The 14449-nt window shown below is 46.1% G+C and overlaps 2 protein-coding genes across 2 annotated transcripts; both read left to right on the forward strand.

Annotated features, from left to right (window-relative positions):
* Nucleotides 1–2166: 2166 nt before the first annotated feature.
* On the forward strand, nt 2167–3018 carry LOC309340608 (olfactory receptor 52P1-like; the record flags this gene model as incomplete). Its single annotated transcript, XM_081859493.1, has 1 exon — nt 2167–3018. One exon carries the CDS (start codon nt 2167–2169, stop codon nt 3016–3018), a length of 852 nt encoding a protein of 283 aa, XP_081715619.1.
* A 9853-nt stretch (nt 3019–12871) lies between these two features.
* LOC309340609 (olfactory receptor 52I1-like) lies at nt 12872–13822 on the forward strand (the record flags this gene model as incomplete). The annotated part of the gene is made up of 1 exon (XM_081859494.1): nt 12872–13822. The coding sequence occupies one exon, from the start codon at nt 12872–12874 to the stop codon at nt 13820–13822; it is 951 nt and encodes a 316-aa protein (XP_081715620.1).
* Nucleotides 13823–14449: the final 627 nt, after the last annotated feature.

Genomic DNA, 14449 nt, shown 5'->3' on the forward strand with positions numbered 1-14449 from the left:
GCTTTGATTACATCACGATGGTAATTTGGTGTCATTGGCAAACTTGCAAATTTTCTGCTCATCCCTGACTCCAGCAATGCCTGCAAAAACCATTCAAGCAATGACAGGGACACTAGGTGGTGGGGAAACCTCCACTGCTTGGAGGAGAAACCTCGAGTTTAGCTAGAAACCTCCACACCACAAAAATACCAGTGAAGGCAAGAACTGAAGGGATGAGTTCTGTACATTCTGCAGCTAGGAATGTTCGTTGTAGACCTTTGGCCCTCTAGAAGTTGCTGGACTAGAACTCCCATCATCCTTGGCCATTGGCTATGCTTGCTGTGACTGATGGGAGTCATAGTTCAACAGCATCTGGAAGGCCAAGTGTTCCCCACCCCAGAACTAGGGAATAAGAAGATGCCCTTGCCTTGACTTCAGAGAACCATCTGAAAGCAGCCATTGCAGAAGAGAGTGTCGATTCCTTTCCACTTGAGCATCCTTTATGTTTATAAAACACGGAATCAGGTTGGTATGGCTTTTAATTGTATCTAGAGCAGTGGTTCTCAACCTGTGGGTCCCCAGATGTTGTTGGACTACAACTCCCATCATCCCTGAGCTCTGGCCTTGCTAGCTAGGGGTGATGGGAGTTGTAGTTCAACAACATCTGGGGACCCACAGGTTGAGAAAGGCTGATCTAGAGGAATTTGGTAATATTTGCTGCAGTTCACCAATACAAAGTTGTGGTTTGTTGATGGTTTGCAGGAACTCTTATGGTGGCTTGCAAACCTACAAATAGAGCTCCCTGAAGAACATACTGGATGAGGCCAATGCCCCCCTCAGTAGGAAGCACCCCAGCAGGACCCCCTTCCCTACTGTGGTTTCCAGCAACTGGTATTCAGAAGCATTTCTGCCTCTGACTGTGGAGGCAAAGCAGAGCCAGCCTGGCTAGGAGCCATCAATAGCCCTCTCCTCCTCCATAAACTTGTCCAATCCTCTCTTACAGCCATCTAGGTTGGTGGCAATCACTGCCTTCTGTGGAAGTGAGCTCCATAATTTAGTTATGCACTAAATAACATGCTTCCTTTCACATAGCTGTTTCATGAGCTCGATGATGACAAAATCGATGCAGCTAATGTTGATGATCCCATGGGCTCTGGGCTGAAGCTGCTGTCCCCCTAGGAGTTTCAGTAGAGACTATAACTTCCTTCCCTCCCAACTGGCTTTCAGAAGGTTCTCTGCATGTTGCTGCAGAAACCCAAGAGGACACGGCCAGCATCAGAGCCCAAGCACAGGCTAAGAGTGTGGCCAGGCAGCATCTCCAACAGACCTTGAGAAGGGCAACAACTGAGATGGCCCCAGTTGTCTGCTTGAGAGCATGGGGCAGCTGGAGTTTCGCTGAGACTGAGGAGCCCATGATAAGGTAACAACAGAGGGGAGCAGAAGGGTGACGCCAGCAGCCAAGGAGGCCACTGAAAACTGGCTCCAAGGAAGGGAAGCAGCTAATGATCCAGACCTCCCTGTTAACATTGCCAGAACTGCTAGCTATTCATGGCGGTTAGAGGTCCAAGTAGACCTACGACAATTTCCAAGCTCAACATCTCTATTCTGATACAGGACTTAGAGGAAAGGGGTGAACAGCGCCCCTACCCTGATGGAGGATCTTGATTCTTATAATGACTCTGTAGCTCATAGTATTGTTGTTTTTTTAAAAAAAGTGGTAGAGGAATAAGCTGCTCCAGTTTTGTTCTCATTTTCCACCTCTGGTGTGGAGCGCTTAAGAACTGGATGTTCATTCCCAGGGTGAACGTTCCACACATTAGCAATCAATGAAGTTCCTCCTAAACTGCTTGCTCCTAGTTTAGTGGTTAGGCCATACACTTGAAGATATGAAACTGGCCTTACTGATGATTGGTTTTGAAGAATTTCTACCTCAGAGTCAAAGAGAGCTGATGCAAAGACCAAGTGTTAAAACACTACTGTATGTTCCTAACCTCCTTGGTTAGCAAGTGTAGTAGCCCTGCCTAACTTCCTTTTCGCCTTAACAGCAGGCTATGAAATGGTTCCGGGAGCCAGGTGGAAGCCATGGCATGCAACAATCGCTCCAACAGCAACCCCTCCGTTTTCATCCTCGTGGGCATTCCTGGCCTGGAAGCTGCTTATTTTTGGATGGCCTTCCCCTTCTGCTCCATGTACTTAGTAGCCTTGCTGGGCAACTTGACCATCCTCTTTGTGGTCAAGAAGGAGCCCAGCCTCCACTTGCCTATGTACTACTTCCTGTGCATGCTGGCCGCCCTTGACCTGGTGCTGTGCTCCTCCACGGTGCCCAAGATCCTGGCCATCTTCTGGTTCCGTTCCCACTCCATTGGCTTCAAGGCCTGTGTCATCCAGATGTTCTTCATCCATGGTTTCTCAGCTGTGGAGTCAGGGGTGCTGCTCGCGATGGCCTTTGACCGCTACGTGGCCATCTGCGCCCCTCTACGCTACACCACCATCCTCACCAGCTCCGTCATTGCCAAGATTGGGTGTGCAGCCTTCGTGAGGGGCATTGGCTTGATGACCCCTTTGACTTGCATGGTGAGCCGTCTACCATATTATGGGCCCAATGTCATCGGCCATTCCTACTGCGAGCACATGGCCGTGGTCAAGTTGGCTTGTGGAGATATCACACCCAACCACATCTATGGGATCACGGCAGCCACCTTCGTGGTGGGATCAGACACCATCTTCATTGCTGTCTCCTATGTGCTCATTCTCAGGGCAGTCATGGGGCTCTCCTCTAAGGAAGCCCGACAGAAATCCTTCGGCACTTGTGGCTCCCACATCTGCGTCATCCTGATCTTCTACACTCCTGCCCTTTTCTCCTTTTACACACAACGCTGGGGACACCACATCCCTGCCCACATCCACATCTTGTTGGCTGACCTCTATGTCCTAGTGCCCCCCATGCTCAACCCTATCATCTATGGCATGAAAACAAAGCAGATTCGGGAGCAGGTACTGAAGCCATTCTACCCGAAAGGAGTCAAGGTTGAGACTTGACTCCAACTGGTGTTAGACCCCCAAAGGATGAGAAGGTTAGAACTTGTTACAATTTATCTGCATCTAGATCCCCCTGCCAGGTGGAGCCTCCAAGCTTTGGGTAGCTCAGTTATTAGAAGTGTGGTTCAAGTTTCATTATTCTTGTCTCAAGTATACCAAGAAATATCTAAAATAATTCATTTGCCTGTTCAGGCTTCCTCACAACTGTCATTACTGAATATGTGGATGGACAACACATGACAGCTTATTGAAGAGCTCCTGACATGGATTTTTGCTGCAGCCAGGATTTCAATAGCCCATTAATGGGAAACCTTGAAAAAATCTACATTTGTCATTGTAATGCAAGAAAATATGGATTTTGGCCATTGTGGATAAAAATCACACATAAATTGCATGTTTCCCAGGGGATGGAGGATCCAGAACATTTTTATGTCAGCTGGTGGGATTTTATTCTCTATGCTTCAAACTTTCATGCTCAACATTCGCCATCCATACCAGTTTGGGAAATATGGGTGTCTAGATTTATATTTCTTTCTCTTACTGTCTGTCTGTCTGTCTGTCTGTCTGTCTGTGTTTTTGTTTGTTTGTTTGTTTGTTTGTTTGTTTGCTCTGGGTATGCTATGATGTAATCCCTTGCTACCACACTTCTGGGTTGTTAGTAATGGGGGGGGGGAGGAATGAGGAATGAGAGAGAGGGGGGGAGTGTAGTTCTAAATACTTATTGGTCCCTGTAGGAATAACATAGGAGGTTGACGGGAGGTTGGATGCAGGTGAGCTGTACAGGAGCACGCTGGCAAGCATGCTCCAAGCAGGCTGCCGACTAGCTGTGCAGAGGCTCCTTTTATTAACAGAAGTTAACAATTGGAAACAGTAGTGAAACCACTCTGAACATGACATACCCCCATCTCAGTACATTTCCAGCGTTGTCAAATACATGTGTCAGCAGGTGTTTCCCTAAAATGTTTTCCCCAATACTTGTTTACATCTGCATCCCCAGTCATGCTCCAGCCAAGCGTTATGTCTCAGGGAACCTATAGACAGAACTATTCAAGCTTATCATAGGATCATCCAACGCTTCCCACATTGCAAGATTTTAACTGCTAACAAAGCTGTCCAAAGTTAGGTGGAATGGACCATCTCACAAGGTGGTGGACTCTCATTGGAGGTTTTTTAACAGAGGTTGGGTGACCATCTCATCATAGCAGGAGGTTGGACTAGATGACCCTCCAACTCCACAGTTCTGTGATTCTCTGTGTTAAAACAACTGACAAGTTACTTACAAAAGATACACAAATGTGATGTGCTGTAGAATGCCCTGTTTACCTCAGACGGTTGTTGTGTGGATAAAACTGGGAGAGGGAGAGCTACGTATTTCACCTTGAGCTTCCTGGAGGAGGAGGGGAAAATGGGATATAAATGTAATGGCTGTTAGGCTTTTCCTCAATAAAAATGGAAACTGCTCTTGAGGTACATTGTAATCTGTGCTTGACTTTATAACCCTTCCGTGTTTTAATCTGCCTGCTGTTCAAGTTTTTTACCTGCTGCATTCTGCCATTTGTTGATTAGAGTGTCATGGAATTCTACTCAATACAGTGGTGCCCCGCAAGACGAACGCCTCGCAAGATGAAAAAACCGCTAGACAAAGAGAATCGCGGAACGGATTCTTTTCGTCTTGCGAGGCACCACTGTATACTAATCCAGAGCAGAACTCCAATGTATAGTTAGCAGAGTAAAAACTTAAACACGTTGCAGGATCCCCCCAAAATAGACCAGAGGCAATTTCATCCAGCAGAGCTTTACTGCTACTGAAGGCAGATGAGCGTAATGGTCACAAATCCAAAACCTTCAGGACAGGAACTGTCCATAAGAAATCCTGTTGCAGCAGACTTAACTTAAACTTACAATAACTTATAATAAGAATAAAACTTTAACACTAAGCATACTATGTACAGAGCACCACACTGGAAGGAAGAAGAAGAAGAGTTTGGATTTGATATCCCACCTTTCACTCCCTTTAAGGAGTCTCAAAGCGGCTAACATTCTCCTTTCTCCACAAAAAACACTCTGTGAGGTGAGTGGGGCTGAGTGACTGGCCCAAGGTCACCCAGCAGCTGCAGGTGGAGGAGCGGGGAATCGAACCCAGTTCCCCAGATTGCGAGACTACTGCTCTTCACCACTACACCACACTGGTAGAGAAAGAAAGAGAAAGTGAAGCCCAGGCTCCTTCTGGCCTCTTCTTATAGTCAGCATGACCTTGAGAGAAAGAAATAACAGAACCAGTTTAAACCAGCTGTACTCAGCATCTCTGAAGGAATAACCCAAACAACACATGAGCCTTCTGCTTGCTTCTTTCACACAGAGAAACTTCCAGAAACCTCTTGAATGAATTAGAATAGGAAAGATCTCTACACATCAGATCAATACTTTCTGCCCTAAGAAATGCAAACTGACCTAGAGGTTTTTTCCCAGGTGGGACAGACTGTCCTTAGGGGTCTGTCCCACAGGCCTGTTCTAAGCTCAATAACTGACTTAGTGATGAAGATTCTCAAAAACATTAGCCACCTCTCCTTCACCTGTTCCCTCGTCCTTTCCTCAAAGAGAGCCATTATCATGAAAACAGCACCATTTCATGAACCTGTTACCAAAAAAAAAGAGTCAGGCTTTGCTTTTGCAGCTCAACTCCCTCTCAAGGGACCTAAGACCCCACAATGTCCGCTGTCGGTCAGAGGAAGTGAATAGAATTGACAACCAGGGAAAGGGAAACAGCTACTTAAGCACAGTCTTTCTTAATCTGTTGCTATAGACTCTCCCTCCCTCCAGCAGCAGAAAGAAGAGCCTTGAGCAAAGCGGGGAGCAACTTTTAAAACCTCAGAAAGGGGGACTTCCGGGTTAGCGCCATCGGCGAATGGCGGAGTTCCTCCGATCGGAGGAACGGGCTCCGTGGAAATGGGTCTTCCCGCCACGGCAAAGGTGGGGGCCCATTAGAAATCCCAGGCAGAGGAGCCTGGGAACGTGGGGTTCGGCAGAGCACCAAGAGCGCCTCCCCTACTCACAGGGAAACCCCTTTTTGGGGCTCTGGAGCGAAGTGGGGTGAGCAGCGCGGTGCAGCAAACCGATTGCTACTTTCATGGAGGGAAGCCGCACAGCCATTGCCAGAGAGCGCTGACTTTTTCCTGTTGACATTCGGACTCTAAACAAGTACCCGTGAGTAAAAACGGAAAATTGGATCAAGAAATTCTTGAATTAGGCACTGAAGCGGGAAGGTTTAAACAGGAAGTCCGCCTTCCGCTTTTTGTAAATAGACTGAAGCAAAAACTTTACAATCTAAGAGCCTGGAAAGTTGTTTTAAAGATTGAATTTTCCTGCATTTACAACCAATAAAACCCCCTTGGAAAGCAGGAGAAAAGGGGGGGGGGAATTGACTGTTTAAGCCTGCAGGAGAGAGAGTAAAGGAATATAAGTTTCCATCGTCCCAAGCCTGGGAACGGGGTGTCAGGACAGAAGCTGTTGGAGATGTTCATTGATTGAAAGTGGAGTACTTTGGCAGACGGTCAAAAAAAGAGAAACAAATTAACTTCAATGCTGCTTTCTGCTCTTTTAAAGAAACAAAGTATTTGAAAATTGAAAGTAATTTTCTTTTTTCTTTTGTTGGATACGTTTTTAAAGATGGATACAAATAGAAATTGTGTCCCCTAGAGGGAGCTTGTCAGTTTGTTGCTGCAGTTTACTTGGAGACGTTACAGCTGCGAGATTGAGATCGTGGGACCAGTCTTTTAATCTTGAATAGAAATGCACTGGGAGGAAGTTTTGGTCTCTGCCCTTGACAAAACAAATGCTTTGCTGGAACAGTTGCACGAGAGGATGAATTTGATGAATGAGAAGTTGGACTTGATGACTGCCGTAGCCAGTGAATATGAATTAACAGGAAACAAGGATAAAGAAATCATACCGCGACCAACTCAGGAAACTGGTTTGATTGGGCAAGTGCAAGGGCAGAGGAAGATGGAAGAGGTTGTGATAGCACCCCAAGCAACACAAATGGAGAGATCCAAAGTCCTGCAGGAGCAAAAGTTGTTGCATTGGAAGATTGAACTTGGAGTGTACCTGGAAGTGTTTGGAGTTAAGGAAGCTCTTAAATCTGGTGGGACTATGAAACATGTTGACAATTACTTTTTGGACAACCACTTTTTGGATTACAAATATGATGACAGGGAGTGGGACTGTGGGGAATGGGCTGGCTTGATGAAGGAAAATGGAGATTATTACCGGTTGGAATCCCCCGGAGATCTACTCCCCAAGGAGAAAGGGAAGAAATTAAGAAAGAAACCAACAAAAGACAAGGAAGAGTGCAACTACAAACAAGAACAAGAAAATCTGCAGAAGGGGCATAGAAGAGACTTAAGGGCCTCGGACATAAGATCACCAGATTGACATAACCCGAAACCAGGAAGAAGGGACGTTGGATAACAACTAGGGAAAATTTTCCTTTTTTATTTTTGGAATTAGTGTAATATTAATGAAACATCAGGGAAAATGCTGGAAAGGAATTAATTGGCTTTAGTAGAAAGGATTTAAGGAGTTATGTATAAATATGGTTTAAACTTTGAATTTTAAGGCTTTTAAGGTAAGATAAGGTTAAATAAATTAAGGTAAATTGAATAACAGAATATGGTAAAAGATGGAAAGGAAATGTTGAATTAATTAATAAGATAGATTGTTAAGACAAATTATTTAAATAAAAATTGAGAAATATGGGAAGAATTTGCTGAAACAACGAATTAAGTCAGAATACAAAAAGGGAGGTGCGAGGAGGTCTAAGAAACAAGCAAATGAAAAGATGTAATATGGGATGTGTATCTTTCTTTTTTTATTCTTTTTTTACTTTTTACTTTTCTTTTTTCTGTTGTATTTTTCTGTTCTTTATTGTACTTATGTATTTTTGAAACTTTGAATAAATATTATTTTAAAAAAAAAATCAGAAAGGGTCCAGCCCCCCCCCCCAGTCCTAGCAGTATGACCACCCACCCAAAACGTATTGAGAACATCACAAAATGTCATGGAAGGGGGAATTGTTCAGCGAAACTGGAGCATGTGTGATGCCATGATTTCCAAACTTGTCCATCAGGATACTTTGTGAATTGCCTGTCTTGATCCACCATTCCTATTCAGACACGTTTTATTTACTTCTCCAGGCATTTTGACTACCCGTCTCCTCCTCCCTCCCAGATCTGTTCTTCATGTTCTTCTCCAAATTCCACTCTTTGATAAGCCTTGGGGGTCTTCTTTCGATAAGCAACCCCTGCAACCAGTTATTGACCCCTGACACACTCGCAGCCCCTTGGGGGGGTTTCCCAGTTTCCTGGCTACGTGACTTCGGAGATGGCTGCTAGGGTGAGATATGGGCCAAACACTGTTCCCCTGTCCACCTTTTGGTTTACTGTATCATTTGATGTGAGCTTGTTAATGGAGAAATCTGAGGGCTCCCTTGGACAAAAAACCAAGGACACCAGCCAGGAATACCAGAGCAAAACAGCAGCCAGTAGGCTTGGTCTTTATTGAAGACTATGGCGACAGGACTCCCACCTGCCACCAGGTGGAACAAGATGGAAGCCCTGAACAAAAACATTTATTAGCTACTAATCCCCCATTCTACACCCCTAAGACTACATCATGACTACATCATTGACACATCACAAAGAGGAGGGGTTCAGGGAGGAGTTGTGGTAACCTGAGTGTCTTGTCACCTGTCCGGTTCCTCCTTTCCCCCTCCCCATGATTACATTCCTGAGGACAAAGAGGAGTTCACTGTTTCCTGCCCCCAGAGGGAAGGGCTGGTCACTGTCCTTTGTTTCAGTCCGTACTGAATCCACTTCCATATGCAGGTCCTTTGTGAGTGTAATGATCTTCTGCCTAGGACCCTCAAGGTTGGCATGCCAACTGGGTAGGGTTCGCTGCGGACATGTTGGCTGCCTTGTGTCAAGTCTCCCCCCTTTGATAGTCCTTCCTTCATGGTGTAAAATAAAAGTGGAATGGTACAGATCCAATGTATGGCTGATTTGTGTGAGTGTGTGTGTGTGTCGTGTTTGTACAAACTGAATGATGGGGGGGGGGGTTTCCTGCAACAAGCTTTATCCATAAAACAGGCAAAACAATCTCAGCCTTCTGCTGCTTCTTGAAACTTCTTCTCAATTCTTCTCCGTTTCTGGAACAAACGATTCTCTCACACACAGAGAGAATATCCAACAGCTTCACATTTGGTGCTGTTTGCACCATTCCTCCTGGGACCCTGGAGGACTCTGAATGCTCCCATTGCTGGCTGGGAAGCAGAACTGAGATGGGGGAAGCCCTCAAATCCATCTGCACCACAGCACGGCCGGGCAGCCAGGCTGACCTGCACATGGCTGTTGCAGCAATCAGGCCACCATGCTTTACAGGGTGCAGGAGATGCTCCACACGGGGGCAGGAGATGCCGCTGGTCTTCTCCCACCCCACAGATCCAGGGCCTGAATCAGGAGTGTGGTGGGGGCATCAGCAACACACCTTGCCTTGAGGCCCATATTTTGTTATTACTGTATGTTGTAATTCTGCTAGTTTGCCTTATGATAGAATTGTTTAGTTGTTTATGGGTCCTGTTGATACGATTTTGTAATTTTTGTATATAGTTTTTCTCTGTTTCTTTTTATTGCTTTATACCCCACTCTGGAAGAGAAGACTCCCTGGAAAAGACCCTGATGTTGGGAAAGATGGAGGGCACAAGGAGAAGGGGACAACAGAGGACGAGATGGTTGGACAGTGTTCTCAAAGCTACCAGCATGAGTCTGACCAAACTGCGGGAGGCAGTGGAAGACAGGAGGGCCTGGTGTGCTCTGGTCCAGGGGGTCACGAAGAGGCAGACAGGACTAAACAACAACAACCCCACTCTGGGATTGAAAACATTCAGTAATGAGTGGGCTATAAATACTGTTATTAAAAAAAACCAGGACAGAAAGTGGTGTGGTCCCCAGGTGCTTCTTCTCCCTCACACCACAGCAAATCCTTTCTCCTTTCTCCCCTCCCTGAAGAGGATGAGTTTGGGGATCGACCAGGTAATAAATACCCTTATAGCGCCTCAGCTGAACGCATTGGCTTTGCACGCAGATGATGCATTCCTGGAGCTGGACAAAAATCAGGTCACTGCTGCAATCTGTGTGCTAGTCCTAGAGGATGCTCAGATGACCTCATGCAACTCAGCTGTTGCTACCTAGTATCAGAAGACACACCTCAGGAATAGGGAAAGAGCTGTTGGGGATCAGAACTGCAGGTAAACAAGACAGGGAGACACACAGCATATTCAGCTGAGTGTCTGTTTATCCTCTGTGCTCCTGACAAGACAAGAGTGTTCAGCCCTTGTGGTTTTCCTGGAGTTCATATAAAGAGAGGAGGGAAATGCAATTTTCGTGATGGGATCTTCTTGGCATGGCATCCCCAATTGCAAGCAGAGAACAAGGCCTCCTTTGCAGTTATGCCTTCACCTGATCTGGATCTGACTCAGGTAGGTCTGCCGTTAAATAGCGGCTTACAGATAATAATAATAATAATAATAATAATAATAATAATAATACATATTATTTATACCCCGCCCTCCCCGGCCAGAGCTGGGCTCAGGGCGGCTAACACCAATAAAATTACAGTAAAAACATAATGGGGGGGGCAATTTAAAATACAGGTTAAAATGCAATTTGAAACGCAGCCTCATTTTAAAGTAGCTGATAAATCAAGACCATAAGGGGAGGGAAACATAAGGGTCAGACTGAGTCCAAACCAAAGGCCAGGCGGAACAGCTCTGTCTTTCAGGCCCTGCAGAAAGATGTCAAGTCCTGCAGGGCCCTGGTCTCCCGTGACAGAGCGTTCCACCAGGACGGGGAAAGTTCTGAAAAGGCCCTGGCCCTAGTTGAGATGAGCTGTATGACCTTCAAATGCACATAGGGATATGCGTAATTCGAGCTCAATGGGTGAGGAAGCTTTAAGCAAAGTACATTGTCTTGTTTGTTAGAGGGCCTTCTTGGTAGTGGCGCACTCCCTGTGGAATGCCCTCCCATCAGATGTCAAGCAGATAAAGAATTACACACCAGGCAGCCCTGTATCAGGAAGTTTTGACTGTTTGGCATTTTATTATTTTTTATGTTTTGCTGGAAGCTGCCCAGAGTGGCTGGTGAAACCTAGCCAGATGGGAAGGGTATAAATGTTGTGTTTGCTTGTTTGTTTGTTTGTTTGTTTGTTTGTTTGTTTGTTTGTTTGTTTTATGTACTTTTGTTCCTTTATATTGTAAACTGCCCTGTGATCCTCAGATGAAAGGTGGCATAGAAATTTAAGTAATAAATAATAAATAACAAAGTACCTCACCAAAGAGTAAGCTGAGCAGTCACTGAAATAGAGAAGTCGTGTTGCGGATCAGAAGTTGGTTAAGTTGCTGGAAGCAAAGAGTAGGATTGAATGGACAGAGAGAAGTAGAAAATGGAGTCCCTCTTTAATTAGTACTGGGACCTGTGCTTCCTAACTTGTTCATAAATGGTCTAGAGTTGGGAGTGAGCAGTGAGGTGGTCAACTTTGCTGATGATAATACATTATTCAGAGTTGTTAAAACAGAATGAGATTGCAATGAGCTCCAAAAGAACCTCTCCAAACTGAGTGAATGGGCAGTAAAATGGCAGATGCAGTTCAATGTAAATAAGTGTAAATATTGGTGCATATTGCAGCAAAAGAAAAAGAAAGAAAGAAACCCTTAATTTCGCTTTTGTGCTCATGTGGTCTGAACTGGAGGTGACAGGCCAGGAGAGAGACCTTGAGGTCATAGAAGATATCTCGAGGAAGAGGTAGACACAATGGACAATGGCTCTGAGAAAGGCAGATTCCATGCTAGGGATCACTAGGAAAGGCATTCAAAATGAAGCTGTCGGCGTCATATTGCTGTTACAAAAATATATGGTGTGGCTGCATTTGAAATACTGTGTACAGTTTTGGCCACCTCACCTCAAAAAGGATATTGTAGAGTTGAGAAAGGTTCAATAAAAGGTAGCCAAAATAATCAAGGGGGTAGAGTGACTCGCCCTGTGAAGAATGGTTGCAGCATTTGGGACTTTTTAGTTTAGAGAAAAGGCAAGCAAGAGCCGACATGATAGAAGTTTATAAAATTATGCATTGCCTGGACAAAGTGGATAAAGAAAAGCTTTTCTCCCTCAATCATAGCACCAGAACTTGTGGACACCCAAGGAAGCTGAAGGTTGGAAGATTCAGGATAGAGAAAAGAAGGGACTTCTTCATGCAGCAAAGAGTTAAACAATGGAACTCACTCCCACCGGAGGCCACAAACTTGGATGGCTTTAAAAGAGAATTGGATGAATTCATGGAGGATAAGACTATTAACGGCTACCAGGAGGGAATAGGGCTGCTTGCTGGTTTCTAATTGGGGCAACTAGTCGGCCACTGTGAGAACAAGATGTTGGGCTAGTTGGGCCACTGGCCTGATCCTGTAGGCTCTTCTTATGTTCCAGATGTGCTGGCTTTCAATTCCCACCAACCCCAGCCAGCATGGGCATCTGAAGGGCACCAGGTTGGGGAATACTGGTGTATTTGTTTGAAGGTGCTCGAGTTCCACTCACTGATTGACTTGTGTACCGGTGAGTGAAGCGGAACTACTAGGGCTGTCCTAGAACTCAGCCCCAGCCAGCAAGAGAGAGAAGGTGTCAGTAGGAAACCTTCTACAGGGAAAGAGGAGAAAACAGCGTTGCTTCCCTTTTGTGAAGCCAACCTTAAACGCAAATTCTCTTTCTTGGGATTTCATTTTTCGTTAAACTAGAACACCACGCTCAGCTTCATGGATCCAGGCAAGTTCAACTCCAGCTCCTCTGCCTTCTTCTTAGTTGGCATCCCTGGGCTAGAAAGTGCCCACTCCTGGATGGGTGCCCTCTTCTGCTCAATGTACTTGATGGCGCTTGCAGGAAACTGCGTCCTCCTCCTGACAATCCTCCTGGCTCACACCTTGCACCATCCCATGTTCTACTTCCTGGCCATGTTAGCAGTGATTGACCTGGTCATGGCCACAACTGTGGTCCCCAAGATGCTCGGCATCTTCTGGATGGGCTCTCAAGAGATTGGCTTTGGTGCTTGCTTCACCCAGATGTTCCTCATCCATGCCACCACAGCTGTGGAGTCAGGAGTCCTGCTGGCCATGGCCTTTGACCGGTACGTCGCCATCTGCCATCCGCTAAGATATGAGACTATCTTGACATCCCAAAGGGTCGTGCAGATAGGGCTGGCCATTCTGGCAAGAGGGATGCTCTTCATGGTGCCTTTGACCTGGATGTTGAGGCGTCTGCCATACTGTGCTTCCAAAGTGATATCTCATTCCTACTGCGAGCACATGGCGGTCATGAAATTGGCCTGTGCAGATAATTCTGCAAGCAGCACCTACAACTTGGTGGGGACCACCCTCATTGTGGGGACCGACACAGCCTTCATCACCTTGTCTTACAGGCTGATTCTCAGGGTTGTGGGGAAACTTGCCGAGAAAACCGAGCGGCTCAAGTCCTTCAGCACCTGCAGCTCCCACATCTGTGTGATGCTGCTCTACTACCTCCCAGGTTTGGCCTCCATTTACATCCAGTGCTTTCCCCAGGCGGTGCCACCACACGTGCAGGTCCTGCTGGCTGATCTGTATCTCAGCCTCCCTCCCATGCTGAACCCCGTCATTTACAGCATCCGGACAAAGCAGGTGCGTGAGGCTCTGTGCAAGGTATTTTCCTTCTTCAAGGGTCCTCTTGGATGAGCAAGTTTGGGATGGAGCAAGAGAATATTTTTCCAAAGGAGGAAAAAATATTTTTCATTGACAGGCTGAACTCTTTCTCCCTCTGCTCATCAACCCCTCTGCCCTTCCCCCCACATTAACTCTCTAGAGCTTCCCCTTCCCATGCCATGGGACTATGGAGATTGCTTTTCACCACCATTTCTGAAGCCGTTTCTCTCTTCTGTTCTGCAGTTCTGCTTCGCACCCAATTTCACCACCACCCACATGCCCATGCATCTTCCCCGCTCCTTTCGTGCAACCCACCCTGCATGCAAACTGCCTCCATGGTGTAGTGGTTAAAAGCAGTAGTCTCGTAATCTGGTGAACCGGGTTCGCGTCTCCGCTCCTCCACATGCAGCTGCTGGGTGACCTTGGGCCAGTCACACTTCTCTGAAGTCTCTCAGCCCCACTCACCTCACAGAGTGTTTCTTGTGGGGGAGGAAGGGAAAGGAGAATGTCAGCTGCTTTGAAACTCGTTCGGGTAGTGATAAAGCGGGATATCAAATCTAAACTCTTCTTCTTCTTCTTCTTCTTCTTCTTCTTCTTCTTCTTCTTCTTCCTTCCTTCCTTCCTTCCTTCCTTCCTTCCTTCCTTCCTTCCTTCCTTCCT

The sequence above is a fragment of the Podarcis erhardii genome (genome assembly GCF_964252035.2).
Source record: "Podarcis erhardii genome assembly, chromosome: 4".
NCBI classification, from domain to species: domain Eukaryota; kingdom Metazoa; phylum Chordata; class Lepidosauria; order Squamata; family Lacertidae; genus Podarcis; species Podarcis erhardii.